The sequence below is a fragment of the Cottoperca gobio genome, chromosome 3 (assembly GCF_900634415.1).
Source record: "Cottoperca gobio chromosome 3, fCotGob3.1, whole genome shotgun sequence".
Taxonomy (NCBI): domain Eukaryota; kingdom Metazoa; phylum Chordata; class Actinopteri; order Perciformes; family Bovichtidae; genus Cottoperca; species Cottoperca gobio.
In genome coordinates, this window is record NC_041357.1 from 7327189 (window position 1) to 7346637 (window position 19449).

At 38.2% G+C, this 19449-nt stretch overlaps 2 protein-coding genes across 3 annotated transcripts; both read right to left on the minus strand.

Moving 5' to 3' along the window:
• Window positions 1–652: 652 nt before the first annotated feature.
• On the minus strand, window positions 653–10835 carry csnk2a2a (casein kinase 2, alpha prime polypeptide a). The gene is made up of 13 exons (XM_029460171.1): window positions 10568–10835; window positions 8048–8427; window positions 6650–6761; window positions 5061–5162; window positions 4860–4910; window positions 4637–4696; window positions 4115–4198; window positions 3682–3792; window positions 3459–3560; window positions 3210–3310; window positions 2223–2371; window positions 1281–1368; window positions 653–1081 (listed from the first exon to the last, which is right to left on the minus strand). Exons 2-12 carry the CDS (start codon window positions 8152–8154, stop codon window positions 1295–1297), a joined length of 1053 nt encoding a protein of 350 aa, XP_029316031.1. The 5' UTR covers window positions 8155–8427; window positions 10568–10835; the 3' UTR covers window positions 653–1081; window positions 1281–1294.
• Window positions 10836–12801: 1966 nt separating this feature from the next.
• Window positions 12802–16769, minus strand: znf319a (zinc finger protein 319a). 2 transcript variants are annotated; one of them, XM_029460126.1, is made up of 2 exons: window positions 16494–16769; window positions 12802–15455 (listed from the first exon to the last, which is right to left on the minus strand). In XM_029460126.1, exon 2 carries the CDS (start codon window positions 15294–15296, stop codon window positions 13548–13550), a length of 1749 nt encoding a protein of 582 aa, XP_029315986.1. In that variant the 5' UTR covers window positions 15297–15455; window positions 16494–16769; the 3' UTR covers window positions 12802–13547. The 2 variants fall into 2 exon arrangements, with proteins under 2 accessions (XP_029315986.1, XP_029315995.1); XM_029460135.1 differs by lacking the exon at window positions 16494–16769 and adding an exon at window positions 16221–16359.
• Window positions 16770–19449: the final 2680 nt, after the last annotated feature.

Consider the following 19449-nt stretch of genomic DNA (forward strand, 5'->3'; position numbering starts at 1 on the left):
ATTTAACTGTAGTAAAAAATATCCAAATTCTTCTTCCACCTCTGGTGACATCTCTCGACAGTCTAATAGAAAAACATGTTATACTATTATATATTATATCATCAGATTATTACTCCTGCATTAATGTAAATCTGCTGATCGTTTGGTTTGTAAAAATAGTGAGAAATGCAATCACAATTACCCAGCAGTCCAAACCTTTACATTACTACAAATGTATTATATTTATTTAGAGAAAAAGCAGCAAATCTAGAACTATAAAAATGTTTTACATGAAAAATGATCAAAATAGATGCCAATTAATTTTCTGTTAATCGACTAATTGATAGTTTCAGCTACACTTGTATAGTTTAATTTAGAACAAATCATTTTGTTTTCATAAAGTCTACATGTGTTCCATTTGATTTGTAAAGCTGTCAGACAAATGTAGTTAAGTAAAAAGTACATACATTTCCCTCTGAATTGTAGTAGAGTAGAAGCAGAAAGTGGCATGAAAAGAAAATACTCAAGTGAAGTACCTCAGATTTGTACTAAAGTACTTGAGTAAGTGTACAGTTATATTCCACCATTGCTCTCTGGACTGTAGCTACGGCCATTTGATAACAGAAAAGGCAGAATTGCACCTCTTCTGAGTCAATGAAAGTCCAACACAAGCGTCTTTAAATAAAAATGGTTTATTCTCTTTCAATATAGCTTTTGTTCTATCCGTAGCAGAAAAGAGCCTCCATGCCACTCAGTGCTAAAACTGGATCTCAGGTCACCACAGCATCGTAATGACGGACAAACGTCTTTACAGCACAACACTGGCTTGATACCGATCCAACAACAGTCACTTTGCTCATTTTAAAAACAGGTTGGGAGGCAGGAGGGGGGAGGGGAAGGGGTCAAATCTGATTTCAGATCTGATTTATCTGTGACTCGGACCAAGCAGCTCAGATTCCCCCTGGGCTTTGTTGGGAGAAGTTTAATCCGTGCGTGTTTGTGTATGCTGCAAAATTGACATCTTGCTCCAGTATGGCTGTTGATGTGGAGGCAGAGGTTTCTGCCACGAAAAGGTCACAAGTTGAGGTAACAAAGATTCTTCCTGATTGGACGAAAGAGGATCAAAAGACGCCCGTCAGTGTAACCCAATACAATTTAAAATTCCATCCAACAGTAAAAAAAAAAAAAACTAAACAATAAAACAGTCACAAAAATAGGATTTAAATACAATTACTTTTAACTAGATGTACCTGATACACTGAGTGTATATAAACATGCATGTTTAAAACAAACGGCAGTACCTGCTCTCTGGTTATCATGTTGCATTGGAGCTGCTTATGGCCTTTGTGCCGTCTGTGTTGGCATTTGCCTGTTCCTTCACCACAGGATCTGAGGGACAAACACACACTTCACATTTTAATAGTCACTTTTTCCTGACTAACAACCAGGAAAACAGGTCTCAGGTGAATGAAAGCAAATACAGTATTAATCTTCTCATTTAAATACAAATGTGTTAATAAAAGATGATTCCTCACCCACTCCCAAAACTCAAATAATATACCAAGAATGTGCAACATGGCATCAGTTAAAGGCACAGAGTAGGACTTTGCTGTTGGAACAGTGGAAAGACTACCCAAGATGGTTTGGTAAGTTTTGTTTGTGTCAAGTTTAACTAAAGCGTGTTTTGCGATGGGTCAACGAGGATATTTTGGTGAAAGAAAATATACTAGAATCCAGTTAAAGTAAAAAAGGGGCAAGAATATTTCTAGTAAAAAACGCAAATATACGGAGGAGAAACGGCAAGCGGTCAAAGCTCGTTCCAAAATTGGCTTTCAACTGCTGCCGAGCACTTTAAGGGAGCACTGTAACCCTCATGGAGCCGGGCCACCTTTGAACCTACACACTGTGCCTTTAAATGAGCTGATATTCTTTTCATACCAATAATGTTTAAAGATTGAAGTTACTAATAAATCCACTAAAATTCAATCAGGCTTACAAACCCTACAATTCAATGTTACAAAATCCCGAGTTGGCAGTCAAAAAGGCTAAACATGCTATTTGTTTAGCTGTCTTGTTCTAATTATGAGGTCTTATAATAATTTGTAATGAACTAGTTACAATAGTGAGAAAGCATCAATACAATATTCATGTGACACTTTCATTAGCAGTAGAAGTAACTACCTGTACCATATGGATTCATTTAAATGCAGCCATGGTGGCAGGGGTTTGGTAGACAGACTTACAGAAGTATGGGTGCTGCATGGCCTCGGCTGCTGTCAGCCTCTGCTGGTGGTCGTAGCGCAGCAGCTTGTCCAGCAGGTCCAGAGCCTCCGGACTCACCAGGTGCTGGTTCTCTGACTGGATGAACTGCTCCCAACGCTTCCTCGTTTGCCTAGACACAAAACATTTAACATGACTGAACTTACTCTTCATTTATTGTGAATTACAAGGACACGGTGTCGGTGCTTATCTACGCTCAAGGTGACAATCTGGCATTCAAGCAGGTTAGAAAGAAATATAATATTCCTGCAAAAGCAAATGTTTCCTGAAATCATACAAAACAACAATCTTATCTGCTTATGAATACCATTTATTATTTACAAAACAAATGATTTGTTAAAGCAAAAGCACAGGTGTTACTAATTAGATTATTAATGGCTCTGTTCTATTCAAGTGGTATTTTCCATTACATATACGAATACAACAATATCAGATGTGTGGTACCACTTGCAAATCAATACTTTAAACCTGAATTTGATGGCTAGAATTAATTTATTCATTCTACAAAACATGTTTTTACAATGTAACTGATGCATTGGTGTTTAACTTTGTCTTTGTGCAGAGTAGCTGTAAAAACAAAACTACTAAGCTGGACTAATCATTGTTATATTTACAGTGGATCAAACTACTAGATGTAATGTGAGAGGAGGCACTAGACCTTTTTCACTCCTCGAGGCTAATGAGGTGTCGGTCGGAACTCAAAAAGTATTGGGTTTTAAAATGTCACATTTAACAAAAGAATAGTGACAAAGATTACATTTCCACCGGGCCATGTAGTCCTGTTCATATCTTCTTTTAAACTTCACACCAACAGCTTTTGTCAGTTTCACTTTCAATTCACCAGCAGAATGTACTGTTCTGCCGGAGTCATGAACAGAGGCAGCATGCCAACGATTCAAGTGTTCTGAATACATCTGAATGGCTTTCTGCTGATAGATCATGATACTCACTGTCCCAGCAGGTCTTTGAAGCGAGTGTCCAGTTCTATGTGATATTTGTGCAGGTAACCGAAGAGCTCATCAGTGCCGAGAACTTTAGCAATGCGGACCAGCTGGGAAAAAACATGCATACACATTTATTAATTAGTTACATAATGGGGATATATTACCACGTGCAAAATACATTTCTGTCCCAATCTTTAGTTCTTGATTTCAACTAGAGAGAGATAGATAGATATGAATCTTGATCTGACACGTTACCTGGTCGTAGTTGTCCTGGCCGTGAAAAAACGGTTCCTTCAGAAAGATCATGCTGGCCAACATGCAGCCTAGACTCCACATGTCCAAACTATAGTCATACATCTGGGGGAAAGAGTAAATCACATACCAAAATGATTTAAAAAGAACAAAGACTGTAATTCCTGTAAAGGAAGTGTGTTTTGTCCCCCACATAATCAGAGTAAATATCTGTAACAGCAGGTACCTGATAGTCCACTAGCAGCTCAGGGCCTTTGAAATAGCGAGAGGCCACCCTGACGTTGTATTCCTGAGCGGGATGGTAAAATTCTGCCAACCCCCAATCTATAAGACGCAGCTGTAACACAGAGAGAGAAAACATTCTTTAATCTGGTTTACATTACAAAGACATTATTTTAATTTCAATTAGTGTTTGGTATGAAGCCTTGTCAAAAGCTTCAAAAGTAATGTGTTACTCTGTTTTATTCTAAAACAAGAACTGCTTTAATAAATGTGCTTATTTAAGACATACATCGTGTATACAACTCAGCTTTAGATAAACTAAAACATGTCACTGACCAATTACCTTGTCAGTGTTACAACTTGCTCACTTTTTCCTACAATGTATTAAGGTTGAAAATGACCTTGAATATGTACTGTAAAGTTGAAGAAACCAGTACCTTTCTCATCTGGTGGTCGATCATCACGTTGTGGGGCTTCACGTCCCGGTGCATGATCCCCATACTGTGACAGTAGTCCAGAGCCTTAAAGAAGACACACATATTCAACACTGCAGCCAGTCTATAACCATCATCTGCTGCACTGGTGCTTCTTACTCCCAGTGTGCATCACTGGTGCAGTTTTCTCTTCTCATTTTCTGCACAGTCAGGTCTCATGAAGCCAACAAGGATCAAACTCCACACATTATTTTATCATCGATTAATCACTTTTTTACTTGATTAAATCGTATATTCTATAAAAATGTCAGAAAATAATTAAAAGTCTAAGATCACATCTTAAAATTACTTGTATTTTTTGATACCAACAGCAGAACACTGAAAGAATCAATTAAAGAAAAAATTAAAAACAGAAAACCCTCTGTCACAAACCATCACTGAAGGAAAATAATCATGCCTAAATACATAAATAAGTTATTGTACAAGTTAGATTATTGGCGATGTAAACAAAAATGTTTTTTTTACCTTGAGCAGCTCATACATGTAGAAACGGATATCATAGTCTGTCAGCTTCTGGTAAAGCTCCTGTGGAACAACATGAGGTGTATAAAATCATAAATAACATGTCGTCAGCAGCTCAACTTGTGTCTATACACGTATAACGTTAACTGGAGGGTTATTGTGCATGTTATTAATTATGGATATCAATGGTAGTTCTGCACGAATGATGTCGGCCAAACTTAAGTACCTTAAAATCTGTGTTATTGATGCACTCAAAGACAAGCGCTGGTGTTCTGGACTGCAAAGAGAGGACAACACAAGGCTTAACTGAGAAGAGCAGCAGGTAGGTGGAGATCATTATCACTCACTCACACAGTTATTCGCATGACTGGATTATCACTGCTGGCGTGCCGACATGCAGCAAAGTGACGGCAGGATTCTAACTCACCACCGGGTCTTTGACCGTGTCCACCAGGCGGATGATGTTGGTTCCTCCACGCAGGTTCTCAAGAATTTTGATTTCCCTTTTGATCTTCTTCTTCTTGACGGGCTGTGAAAGAAAACGAGTGGTTAAAAAATAATGACATACATTCAATATAACTAAAATAACACTTTGAATCAACACTTTACTGAAACAGTTCAAGGATTAATTGCAGGACTGTTGTATTAGACTGCATAAACTAAGTGGGCTTAATACAAGACAGTGTATTTTATTTAATTAGATAATACATTCATACAGCCTGGTCCAAATTATAGATTTTAAAATGCTTTGAAACTTTATGAACGTCTCAGTTTTAATGTCATGTGACTGACTATGACAAATACATTGTGTCATACTTTAAACCAGTGACTCAAACAGGTTTGGCAGATACCCTAATGTCAATATTTAATATTATAAAAGAAAAGGGTAAATGAAAATTGCCACGTGTTGACGTGTTAAAGATACAAATTAAAAGGCGCACATTCAGTGAGATTCTGATGATGAATGAAGTATTTTGAAATAAAAACAAAATAATTTGTGTTTCATACACTAAACTGTCAGTGCTTCTGCATTTACCAACATTTGACCAGCAGATGCCGCCACAGGCTGATGTTGACTTAGAGAGCATTAGAGGGCTTTTACATTACATTACATACAAAACGGGCTGCAATGCAATCGGGCAATAACACATCATCAATGTTCAAAAGGTTCTTGTTTTGATAGTTGTTTTTTTTTTTACCCTTTCACTTGATCCAGTCTGTATATGTTTATGTCTAACCCAGTCTCGGTCAAGAAGAGGTCTCATTCTGAAATCTTGTGACACGGTTAAGCCTCATCCAGACTGGGTTAGACACAATAACAAACAGACTGCATCAAGCTAAAAGTAAAACAAACGTTTTATTTCTCGGTCTTTTCCATAATGTTAGTGAGAAACTTCTAATAAGAATCTGAGCCCGTCAATGGCACAAACATCACTTTTAGTGGACGTACAATGACGGTGCAGTTACCTGGGAGATACATTGAAGCCAGTTTTGTTGCTGCCGGCTGAAGCGCTTTCGCTCAATACGGGACCATTAACAAAAATTGTTGTCCCCAATAGTCACTTAGACACAAAAACATGGTAAAATAGTGTATAGGTTGAAAAACACAGACGGTACCCTTTAACGACAGCAGTTTGTCTTGGACAGCACCAGATAGCTTATCAGAATCTTCACACTGTCGTAAAACTTGTCACAGAAGAATGCTGTGCTGGTAAGAGGATATTTATACTGGAGAAATATTCTGAACAAAATCAAATTTGACAAGATTTCAATGGACGGCTGTAACTTTTCTCCAAAAAAAAAAAAGCCATCTGCTGTGAGTGGGAGCACCACCTGCTGAGATAATCCTGGTGAGAATCCTAATAATGAGTGCAAAACTGCACTTTTAACAACAGAGTTTAAACACTATATCCAGTTCAAGCAGCTTTGAGGGAAAAATAAATGTAGAGTCACCATTGAGCTGTGGAGAGCTCTGTCAGGTGGAAAAACATAGGAAAGAAGGAGTTTAAGACTCACCTTGAGGATTTTCACCACCACTTTCTCATTGTTTGTCACATTTATGGCCTCAAACACTTCACTGTACTTCCCTCGACCCAGTTTACGCACCAACTGATAGTTGTCTTGATTGCTGAGAAAGAGTGGAAACATTTAGCAGACTGAAACAAAGGAAATCTTCAGACACATTTGATCGTGACCACAAACAGCAATCTCCTTGGTCATAAGACTAGTGCATAAATAATAGATTAGTAAAGCATTACTTTGATAATTAATTACCTAATCAAGACATTTATGAAGCCAAAAACACAAAACATTCTCCGATTCCAGCTTCTCCAATATGATGATTTACTGCTTTTGTCTCTCGTAAAATGATTGTAAACTGATTATCTTTAGGTTTTGGACTGTTGGTCGGACAAAACATGACATTTGTAGACGTCACCTTGGGCTCTACCAAAGTAAAACGGGTGATTTTCTATATATTCTAACTAAACATAAATATAATGTATCGATAAAGTTGCAGGCTCAAAGAAAATCCACATTGCAAATGTTATGCTTCGCACATAATAAGGCTGCAACAAATTATTATATTTATTATCTATTAATCTCTTTATTATTTCTTCAATCTATAAATTGTTTATTGGTAAAATTTCAGTCAGTCAATCACAGGTTCCCAGCGCACAAGATGATCTCTACATGTCGCTTGTTCTGTCCAAAAACAGGTTAACTTACTAACTATTAAATATACAATAACATAAAGCAGAGAAACTTAAATCCTCACAATTGAGAAGTTGAGACCAGCCGTTTAATAAAACACTTTAATGATTAATAAAAATCGTCCCTGAGTAAACTTAGGCCCGGTGAGACTCATTTCAACATCATATAATGTAAACTGTGCCTTATTAAATGAACTCCAGTATTACAGCATTACTGTAGCTTTCTGTATTTTACCTGATTAAACTTACTTAAGTTATGTTAAAATCTAATGTCTGGTGTCTTGAATAAAAACAAACGTTGTGGTTGACACAGAAGAAACTCAAGCAGTAAAGTAGAATCACAATCATTATTTGACCCCCATAAATGTCAGACTTCATTATCTTTTTTCACAGGGACAAAATATATTCAATGTCATGTTTATTCTACGTAAATCTACATGAAATACTGATTTCTGTATAAATTGCTGTTGGCATAATCTTAAGTAAACTGCTGATACATTTGAAAAGTTTTTTTCAGAATGAAAATATTGAATTCAGTGATGAACATATACAATGTGATGCTCTGATAAACCTACTGATTGATGTGTTATCTAATTGTATACAGATGTTTTCATTTTGTGCGCTACGTAACATTTTGTGTTGAGATCTTTACAAATTAAAAAATGTACACAATGAGCCATAAAACACTAACATGCCACTTTACCTCCAGTTTGGCACATGCGCATCATAGTCCCAATACTCTCTGTTCTTCTGTGTGTTGACATCGGTGTACACCCGAGCCTTGCTGCTGGCCGGCGTGGATCCGGGCATAGCTAGCTTTGCGGCTCCGTGTCGAGGACCTTCACCTCCCACTGAATGTTTCTTAGCTTGATACTGGAAAGCAGCGCAGCGACTCGCCAGAATATGTGGCTCTATGAAGATCCCCGTGCTTTGCTTACCATCGGCTTTGGCTGCTTGCGCCCTCTGATGAAAGGCGTCAGGCCGGTCTGACGCAGCTGTGGTGCAGACTGACAAAGCTACGATGACAGAGTGTGTGAAGCCCCTGAACAGGATGTTAGACAGGATGGGATGAAGAGCCGCCAGCTGCAGAAAGACCGAGAAGAAGAGGGAGAAGGGGCTGAGGCAGAGGCAGGTAACAATGAGGCTGAAGTTGGCTTTCAATTTGGGAGTTACAGCCAAACTTGGGAAATAATATTTCTTGTATGTAGTGCTGCAACTAACAATTCATGAAATTATTATTTTCTCCATTAATCGTTTGGTCTATCAAATGTTAAAATATAAAATGTATATCATTTCCCTCAGCCTGAGATAAATTATGTATTGAAACTGCTGATTGGGCTTTATGACTGATGCTTGAATACAAAGATATTTCATTAACTTTCACACCCGACAAAGAAAATAATGAATTCCTCACATGTGTGAATCGGAAACCGGAGAAACTGACAAACTATTAAATCGATTATCAAAATAGTTGCTGATCAAATTTCTACTAATTGACTCCCAGTTTTGGATTTGTTCAAACAGAAAAATCTGAGATTTCACAACATTTTCTCATCAGAGCAGGTGTATACCAAAAACCATTGTCCTTAAGACATGTTAAACCTGGACTAGATTCACATGGAGACTACAGACTGTTTAAAATCCCAGTGTAGGATTTGTGGAACTGATATCAGTTTATTGCTTTTTCTCCATCAGGCCCACTTTGGACCAGGTCAACCTGAAAAACCACTGCACTTAAACTTGTCAAAGCTAACAGCAACAAACAGCCAGTTTGTGACAGTGTATCCCTGTGAGAACACAGCTTCCACATGCCCACAGACCACTTTATCATATTCCCCTTATCTCCATCCAGACCTCATTAGACTTTACTTGTCAAACATTGACTTGATAAATATGGAGACTCTGAACACTGTTCTATAAACAGTTTCAGATTTGTGATACTTTTATATTTGAGAAAACCCAAAAAGGGAAATCTCCAACCAAACTAAAAACCCCAAATCAATGTATTTAGACTTATTAAACTGGATTACATTAAAATGGAGTTTTTTTTCCATCCAGACGATATTTGACATGACCTAGATATAAAAAATAAAAAACTACTCAAACTGGATAATGTTAACCATTAGGATACACAGAATGTTTAAAACCCTTTTTATATTATTTGAAACCTTTATTTAACATGCATTTCCTGCATCTAGACCAATACAGTGGTATTTGGTGTAGATGCACATCTGGAACAGATTAATATGAAGACCCAATTTCAGGTTGGGATACTTTTATTCTAATTGAGAAAACAGGACAAACGGGCAAACCAAAGAAAAATCCCAATTTTGAAGTGTCAAAGCTGAACTATATAAACACAGAAACGTATATCAAGTTTCAGATTTGTGATTTATTCTATACGTGAATAGAGACAAAGGGGCCGATTTGTTTTATCAAACCTGGACATGGTTAACAATAGGGTCGATAAGAGTGTTTAAAATATCTTTTTGAGACCATTTCATTGCATTTTGTCCATCCAGGTCACAACAGACCAGGAATAGACCATATACCACTGCACTACATTAACATAAGTGCACCAGAAACAGTTCCGGGTTTGTAAAACCTTAAATCTTTCTGTGAAAAACAGACAGAAGTGGGATTTCACTGCATTTTATCTATCCGGACACCTTTACAACAGGCCTAGCTTAAATAAAAACACTGTATTTAGACTTGTCAAACCTGAACCTTATCAACACGGAGACTCTCCGGTGTCCCGTCTAATACCCTGTCAAAGCTGGTTACCCCACAAACGCTTTTAATATAACTAACGTTAGTACGTAAGACCCCAAAACCGTATGTGGAGCCCGTCACGACACAGGCTCTCCGGGGCCTTTTTCAACGGCCACATAGCTACTATTTACACTTAAATGAGAGATTAGTTAACAATAATCTGGCTGGTCACCGCAGCGTTATCTTAACATTTAAACTAATTTGTGAGGACTAGCCTCATTCACGATAATTTCATCTAACGCTAACTAGCTAGTTACGATGACCTAGGCTAGCTTACTTAGCAAAACATTAAAATCGCAAAATGTAATCATTGAATGCAGAAATACATACTCCTATACATTGTAACCGTTTGCACGGGACAAGAAACATTTATAGACTACAAACTATGTATTATTGTCGAGATTTGAGAAAATGTGAAATCAATAACGGGGGCTAAAGTTAGCCGGCTAACCTCGTCGTAGAAATATCCGAGCTCAGAGGAAGTCCGCCCGACATGAACGTTAGCTCGTTAGCACCTCGTTAGCGGTACGTTGCACTCCTTGCAGCTGCTGCAACACCTCCAGGTTTGAAGTTATTGATAATGTGTGAATATATCAGCAGTATTGGCGATATATTAATTTCATCAGATGGGTGGTGGAGGTACATTTAGCAGCGGTTCGTTAGCAGAACCAGGATGCTCTTCCCTTTTGCGGTAAACATCACCCGGATGTGAATCAAGAGACTCAGTGACCTGAAAATATATATTTTTTTAAAAGTAGAACAAATAAATACATATCCTTCTGTGTTCAACCTGCCATGTTGTTTGTACATTTATTTTTGAACAAAGAGTGGGAATAAATTAACTGAAAATAATAACGGATTAACAGTTAATATAAAAAAAGAACAAAAAAACGGCTAAATGTTGGTATACATGTCTTTGGATACTCTCGTACTGTATTATAACAATTGGTGCAATTGTACTTAAATAGTAAGTACATTCACCAATCTCTCCTCTTTTCATTCCTTTGAATAAAGTGCTTTTACACCAGTTTTAAAAACCCTCGTCATCTGGGAAGCTTTGGCCACCACACTGAAAGGATTTGCAATATTGCTTTTTTGCATTTTATATACATAAAGCTAGAGTCCTAAAAATCTCCCTTAACTTTATAGAATTTAATATATCTCATCCCCGATACTCATGAAAAACAATAAAGCGCCAAAATACTACAGTATATTTCAAATATATATTAGCTCTATATTATCATATTATCCTTTTTGGATTCCACAATTTTCATAAACAAAACAGCTGCTCTTAATGAGGAGTAAGTTGTGATAAATTAATTGTTTGCATTTATTATTTATTTGTTTAACTATTAAGATACTGTGTTATCCTTGATGTTTTGTATGTGCATGTGCATTGGTGTTGCAACCATGTAAGGGTTTTGGGCCATCCCATCTTAAGAATTTGATTATTTAAAAATGCAATTAGAACTTCCTTGTAAGAATCCTAATTAAGTGGATCTCAGAGCTTGCTGGTGATGAACTCAAATACTTACTTTCTTATGTTTTAATGGTGTTTACAATTGACGGTTATCAACCAAGGCAGTTGCATTTTAAATGGTTGATTAATCTGCAACTATTTTGATAATCAAGTTTTTCAAACTTCAACCACTTGTTAATTCCAGGTTCTTATTTGATGTTTTTCTCTTATTTATGATTGTAAACTGAATATTTTTAGTCATCATCTTGGACATCATCTTGGACTATGGTAAATGAAAATCAGGCATTTTCAGTTTTCTGACAAAAGATAGACAAAATAAGTTTCTAAACATTTAAAATTATTCATGATTAATAATGAAAACAGGCAGCTCTGATTTGAATTGACAAAATACATGTTGTAGACTGAGCTGTGATGAAAACAATGTACACCTTTATTTTCATAAGGGTGGTTTATTTTAATTGTCTGTATACAGTATGAACAGAGGTCTATATTGATATCCATGTGTAAATCCAACGCTGCTTTACACTCGTTCACCTCCAACAGGAGGTTTTGAAGCAGACTCACCAGGACTTCAACCATGGCACAACCACACAGTCCCATCCCACCCCGCTGTAATTCCCTTTCCCCATGATTTTTAAACTCCAAAAACCTTCTTTTAAATATACTGCAATGCTTGTGAATATAGGAATCCACACAGTAAACTAAAGTACACAAATGTTTTACTTTATGCCCGACATAAACCAACACATGAATCGTAACTTTGAGGTTACTTGGATTAATCTGAACATCCGGTCTGGACCCGGACGAGGCTAGGATCCCATGAGGATTATACAAGGCCAATTCTTCAAAAACATAAAAAATAATATTACTTTTGTTAAGATCTATCGCACAGTAACTAATGCAACTAGTTTGTGGCAAGAGAGCAATAAAATGCTTTAAAGTCTTGTCGGGTTAAACCTTGTGATAATCCATCTGGAACTGACACTAAAAGCACTTGCAGAATACTGCAAGCTCATTCATAGTGAATACAAAAGCAGGTAACATAAGCACTATACAGTTTTCAATGTTTACATAAGCTTATACACGCAATCTATAATATAACAGAGTAGCCTATGCCATGAATCAGTAGTCATAAATATTACATTGTGCATGTTCTATTGCACATGTCAAGTGTTTGTATGACATGAAAGGTATGGGTTAGTTACCTAAATGTCATTTGTTTTAATACAAAGATGCAACAACACAGATTTCATAGGACACGGGCTATACATTTTCACGAATCCACTTTTTTTCTTCTTAGGATGTTTTTCCTAAATTAACCAAAACTATAATACAACAGTGATATTAAAGTGTGATAAATATTCATGCACAAACAGATGATACTACCTAAAATCTAGTATGTGAAAAGATACTGCTGCACAAGCCAGCCGCTGTATACGAATGGGAGGGTTTATCGGCTAAACTGGACATGATGTTAACAAAAACACAAAATGAAGTGACGGGTAAAAAAAAAGGCACATGGATTTCAAAGGAGCTTACACGTGAGCACACACACAAACACATCTGACAACTGTCTGGAAGTTCTTTCCATCTTTCTTAACAACAGAATCAACAGTTACAAAACAGACGATCACATGCAACCACAGAATAAGGTCCCACACTCAGCACTAAACAAAACCAAGATCTTCCCACATTATTACGCCCTTTTTCATTCCATTTCTTTCCATGTGTTCCAAAATAAGACGAGGGATCCTAATTGCCTCGGTTGATTAAGGGTGTTTTGCCATTTACTCAACGATGGATGAGGATGAATTCAGTCATGATGCAAAAAATCATTAAACACAATTAATGGGTGCATGTTATTAACTACAAATGGGGGAGCGGAGGCTGGCACAAGTTGCTTTGAGGGTGAATGTCATGTTTGCTGCCCAGGACTGAAAAGCAGTTCAGTTCATGGGATGCATTGAGCTTCAGGGAAACTCTCCCCCTCAGCAGTGTGCTGGACTGTGTGCTCCTGCAGAGCTGTGAGGTCAACAAAACGCTCTCCGCACCACACGCACTTAAACTGTGTCTCCCGCGAGTGCACGCTCTGGTGCTTGGCCAGGTGTTCACGCTGCTTGAAGCTCTTGTCGCAGCTGGCGCACTTGAAAGGCTTCTCCCCGGTGTGAACTCGGCGGTGACGTTGCAGCTCGGACGAGTACCTGAAGCGCTTTTCACAGTCGGGACATTTTAGAGGCTTCTCGCGGGTCGGGTCGCAGCGATGCTGAACAAACTCGGAGGACGACACAAAGCGCTTGTCACACAGGGAGCATTTCAGCGGCTTCTCTGTGCAGTGAGAGTTTTGGTGGCGCTGTAGCGTCGAATTCTTTTTGTAACCTTTGCCGCACACGTCGCACTTGTAGGGCTTCTCCACCTCACCACCACATTTGTGTCTCAGCAGTTCTCCTGATTGGCTGAAAGACTTCTGGCAGGATGCACACTTAAACAGACTTTCCATACCGTGAACCTGCTGGTGGTAAAGCAGGTGGGATGGCTGAAGGAACCCCTTATCACAGAGATTACATTTGAAAGGGCGATCCGCGGGATTTTTGTGAGTGCGACGGTGTCGTACGAGAGCGTACTGCTGTTTGAAGCTCATCTGGCACTCTTCGCACTGGAAAGGTCGCTCCTCTGAGTGCGTACGTTCATGCTGTCGCAGGTCAGACGGGCGCTTGAAGCTCTTTCCACAAGAACCGCAGCGGAAAGGTCTCTCCCCTTCCGGCTGGCACTGATGGTGCAGGAGCTCAGAAGACTCCTTAAAGTGCATCTCACACAGATTGCACTTGAAGAGGTGCTCGCCTGAATGAGCGTACATGTGCCGCACAAGGTGAGATCGGTGCTTAAAGCTCTTCTCACACACGGCACATTTATATGGTCGCTCGGAGCTGTGTGTACGCTGGTGGTGCGCCAGATGTGAAGACTGGCTGAAGCTTTTATCACAAGTGTCACATTTGTATGGCTTTTCACCAGTGTGCACTCTTTCGTGGCGGGTCAGCTCAGACAAATGCCGGAAAGACTTATGGCACACTGAGCACTTGTATGGTCGGTCTGGTGCAGAGGCCTCAAACGAAGGAGGAGACGAGGCACTGATCGCTGCACCGCCACTGGACGTCTCACCAGTGGAGGGCTGCTGGGGGTTGGCAGCTGACGAGGTTGGGGTGACGTTTCCAGAACCCGGCCGGTATGTTTTCTCACAGATGGAGCACTTCATTGGGTTGTTTCCATTGCCGTGCGAGTTGTGATGCTGGGCGAGCGAGGTGAGCAGAGAGAAGCCCATCTTACACACACCACACACAAAAGGCTTCTGCTCCACCTGCACACACTGATGTTCCAGCAGGTCTGTCGCCTGGCTGAAGATCTTCATACACTGGGTACACTGGAAGGATCGGTCTTGGTTCACCATGCATTGGTGCTCATGAGGATTGGCCAGATGAGAGATGTCATGGCCACAGGCTCCACACTTGTGCCCTCTCTCGCCCCCTACCTGTAAGGAGGGCTGCTGGGTTTGAACAGAGAGCTGCTGCAAGGAAGCATCTGGCTGCAGGACGACTCCATACACAGTGCAGCCCATAGGGTTGTCAGTTCCCTGGGGGAGCGTGTGCACAACCGAAGGTGGAGCCACTGCATGTTGCTGCTGCTGCTGCTGCCACGCCTCCGTCATCCTTCCACTTGCATATAGGATTCACCTCTCAGCAGATGAAGGGGGTTTCAGTGCTTAACTGAAGAGGGTGAATGTGGTTTAAGAAATGGTAACCAGCACACAGAGTAGCTCAGTGCTATATCTGTGTTCACACACTTCCTATGAGATAGGTGAGAAAACCTAAAGTGAGAAAACAAAAACATACACAAAAAAATGACTTAGTTAAATTCATAAAATATAATTGCAATGAGTAAATACAATGTTCAGTGCAGAGCTTATGAGCTGCCGGTTACCACTAACATGATTCATTAAAAATAGCAATGTAAGACAAGGAAACACTCATTTATAACTTGTGTTTACATTTGAGCCAGGGAAGGTCCTGTATCCAGTGTCAGAATAATGTGTGTGACTCGTGTAAATCAAGTCTTGATTGTTATAAGAATAAAACGGAAACAAACCACCTATGCTAGCTTGAGAGGCCTACAACTTATTATTCGGTTATTCAGTAAACAAATCTAAAAGTAATATGCACATATAATCAATTAGCCAGATACCATGGTGACATGTACAGAGTCGACACACTTTCCTTAGAGGGAAACCCGCAAACATAATAGAGAATAACGCGAACGTTAAACCAGAATTGGGCTTGGTCTATTTCCTGAAACGCAAATGAGGCACGTAATAGTTCCATTTCTCAGCTAAAATGTTAGTTTCAACGTTTGCAACGCTATGCGAATGTCTTTATAATATCGATATTATTTATTTGGAGATCAATTATATTTTACTACAGGTTTATTTCATGGTATCGTTTCTGTTCCTGGATGTAGCTACCAGACATTAGCCTGTCAGCTTCGACAGCGAGGCTAACAGCTAACAGCTAACTCCAGCTAGCTGGACTTCCTCCGAGATTATTATCCGCCTTTTCACACATTAATACATATTCACCTTTGGGTTTGTGGCGCTTTAAACATCACATAGTAACTACAAGTACAACAAGGTCAAAGCAACCAAAGCGACGCAACTTGTGAGCTACCGTCGCTTCGCTTGCCGCTTTCTGAAAGGCCACAATAACCGGTCGATACGAGGTTTCGCTGTAAACGGACCCCAAATCAGACTAGGCCTCCCCGGAGCTGCGGGGGAAAATTCACCTCCTCCAGCGGAGCCTCGCACATCTGCAAAAACTAACATTTGCAATTTAGAAAAATCACAATAACTTACTGGACCCGCTTATCGATGGTTTTCACTGCCGTCTTCAACCTGAGGTCGACAACCTTCGGTATATTTAGGACTCGGAGGACCGGCGGTGGAGGGGATGCGGTTGAAGCCGGACGCCATCCTCCTGCAGACGGACGGACACCGGAAACCGCCACGCAGTGAGCTGCTGCTGTTACAGCCGCTCCATGCTGGAGGTACACATCGGAGCCCCCAAAACTGCCCAAGGTGGCGATAAACTGCTTTCTGAGTTAGTTTGAAGGGCATTCAAACAAACACAATACGAGCCGAAAAGATATTAGCAAATATATTCCTTCAATATGACTGTAGGGGGGAGTGTTTCTCTCCTTCAAGCGATGTAAACACTGGATAGTTGCAACTTCAACTCTCATTTCCACTGATTTACAGATATACCATTACCATAAAAGAATCAGCACAAATGAGATGTTTAGTCTTATTATATCTTGAATGCACAATCTCAACCCAAAAAAGCCTTCACAAACATCATATTTTAGGAACTACTAGAGCTATTCCTCTCCTATTCTGTTCCTGTTGTATTTCTCACACACCTTGAAGTAAAAGTTGAACCCTTCATTAACTTATATTAACCTCTAATGAGAAAATTAACAACAAATAATTATTTTTCAGTACAGTAACTACCCAACAGTTATAAATATATAAAGAACTTATAATAATAATCTAATATTAAAATGTGTAATGTATACTACATTACACATTTTAATATTAGATTATTATCATGTTCATATGTACACTGAATTTTAATGTTGTAGTCGGTGCAAGTTCTTTAAACATGTGATATACATTTACTCAAGTAAAGAATCTTCTTGCAAACACTGTATAAAAAAGAAGAATTAAAATCGCTGCCAAAGTTGAAGTGGTTCTAATGCAAACACACAGGGAAATATTCAACAATTGACAGATATAACTGCAACATTATAAAAGCCATTCCCATAAAAAATCAACAAAGCCTTTTATTATTCTATTATTATATCTTGAATGCATCATCCCAGTGCAAAAAAAAAGTACTTACAAACCTCATATTTCCGGAGCTATATTGCTATTAAAATCTATTCTGTTTTTGGTGTGGAAGGTGAACTCTTCATTGTAATGATATAAACCTATAATGACAAAATAAACACGAAAATAATAGTTTTTCAGTACATTATACGACTCAACAGTATATAAAATGCTTGCATCTGCTACACCATTAAGATTGCTCTTACGTACACATGATTGAATCAGTGATGATAATTTGATATTATAACATAAAATAATGTCATTCACAGGCCATAATGTGTATTTCTTTCTACTTTTCCAACTTTAAGTACTTTCAGGCTGATAACATTTAAAAACATTATGTTTACTTGTAATAAATCATTTTAAATATTTGATATACTTTAAGGCTACTTGCGTTAAAAATAAAAGCACTCACAATCCTCCTATTTTTGGAGTTACAACAGCTATTGTCCTTTGAAAGTATATTCTGTTGTTTGTTTTTGCTGTGGATGTCTTCCCAGTTTGTGGTAAAAGGTAAACATTATAATTAAAGTGCAGCAGTCTGTCTGAATGACCTGAGGTTTCAACCTAATTTGCAAACAAAAGGGGGAACGTTTCACTTCAGTTTAATGTAAATAGATATTTAACATACAGTTTTGAGGTACTTGAGTTTATTCTTTTATTCCCCTATTTTTCAGTAGGGGAATACTTTTTCCATTTACTTTTTAATTAATTTCACAGTTTAAATTAACACTTACTTTGCAGATTCAGATTATAAAAAACGTATTATGAGAAAATATAATATATTTGCTTGTTTATCTGTACATTAAACAAAATACTTAACATTTCTTTAAATTGTACTTACACATTAATATGTGGAAGTACTAGTACTAGTGATAATAATATAATATTATAATACAAAATTATATCACTCATGGTGGGTGAGTATATTTTTCATAATAGGTCATTTTACTTTTCATTTCAACATTTAGCTGATAATATTAAGTAGTATGTTAAATATTATCGTACGGATGTAATATTTGGGTGTCCACATACTTTTGCCAATAGATGGCATTTTAAAATAGTAGCAAGATTAAAAAGAACACCAAAAAAACTTTTGTTAATACACTTTAAATTAATTAAAATTGCTATGACTAAGTAATGCTTGTTTCATCAGAGATTTCATATGTTACCGTGCTCAAATTAAATTCCCTGGTTATAGCTACAGGTTAAAGGTATAAAGCAGAGTAATTCTGACTTGATGAATTGAAGAAGTCTCTGTGGATTTTATACTATAAGATGTTTCCAAATTCAATAAACAGTAGTATTGGTAAGTTAGGTTATGACTGGCTACAGCATTGTAAACATTATCTCTGTTGTTAAGCTCAGTGGTCTGGTTGAGCTGACCGTGCTGCCTTCACTAACTTATGTCAGTGTGGACAAAGTACAGCTGTTGAATATATGAGTATTAATGTGAACAGTACAATGAGGACAGACCTGTGTCAGCTTGATTTATCTCACCTCATCTGGACACAGTCCACTCGTCCCAGCCCTTCCCACAATGCTTTGCAGCATTTTGACATATTTTGACCGAAGATGATACTTGTAAAAGAAAAACTAGAGCGTTGGTAAAAGCCCAAATGATTAACGTTCACCTAACCATTAAGATGTCAACAATATATTGTTCCTTTACTGCAGAAAACTAGCTGTCTTAGATACTTTATTAAATATACTTACCCAGTGTTAACCTTTGCGAAAGCGGAAGTGCTGGAAAGACAGAAACACTTCAACCTTTTGACCTTTCATTCATAACTTAGAAACTTTCAAGTAAAGTATTTTGATATACCTTCTGTTTCTCAATATCTTGACTAACAGTGTTTAAAGGAATAGTTTGACATGTTGGGAAAAACACTTATTTGCATTATTGCAGAGGGTTAGATGACAA

Bases quoted from the DNA above. Each gene is read 5' to 3' on its own strand.
- csnk2a2a (XM_029460171.1), bottom strand. From the start codon at position 8,154: ATGCCCGGATCCACGCCGGCCAGCAGCAAGGCTCGGGTGTACACCGAT. The intron at 5,163-6,649 runs GTGAGTCTTAAA...TTTCTTTCACAG, and splicing joins TGGTGGTGAAAATCCTCAAG to CCCGTCAAGAAGAAGAAGAT. The intron at 3,793-4,114 runs GTACTGGTTTCT...TCTGTGTTACAG, and splicing joins TCGACCACCAGATGAGAAAG to CTGCGTCTTATAGATTGGGG.
- znf319a (XM_029460126.1), bottom strand. From the start codon at position 15,296: ATGACGGAGGCGTGGCAGCAGCAGCAGCAGCAACATGCAGTGGCTCCA.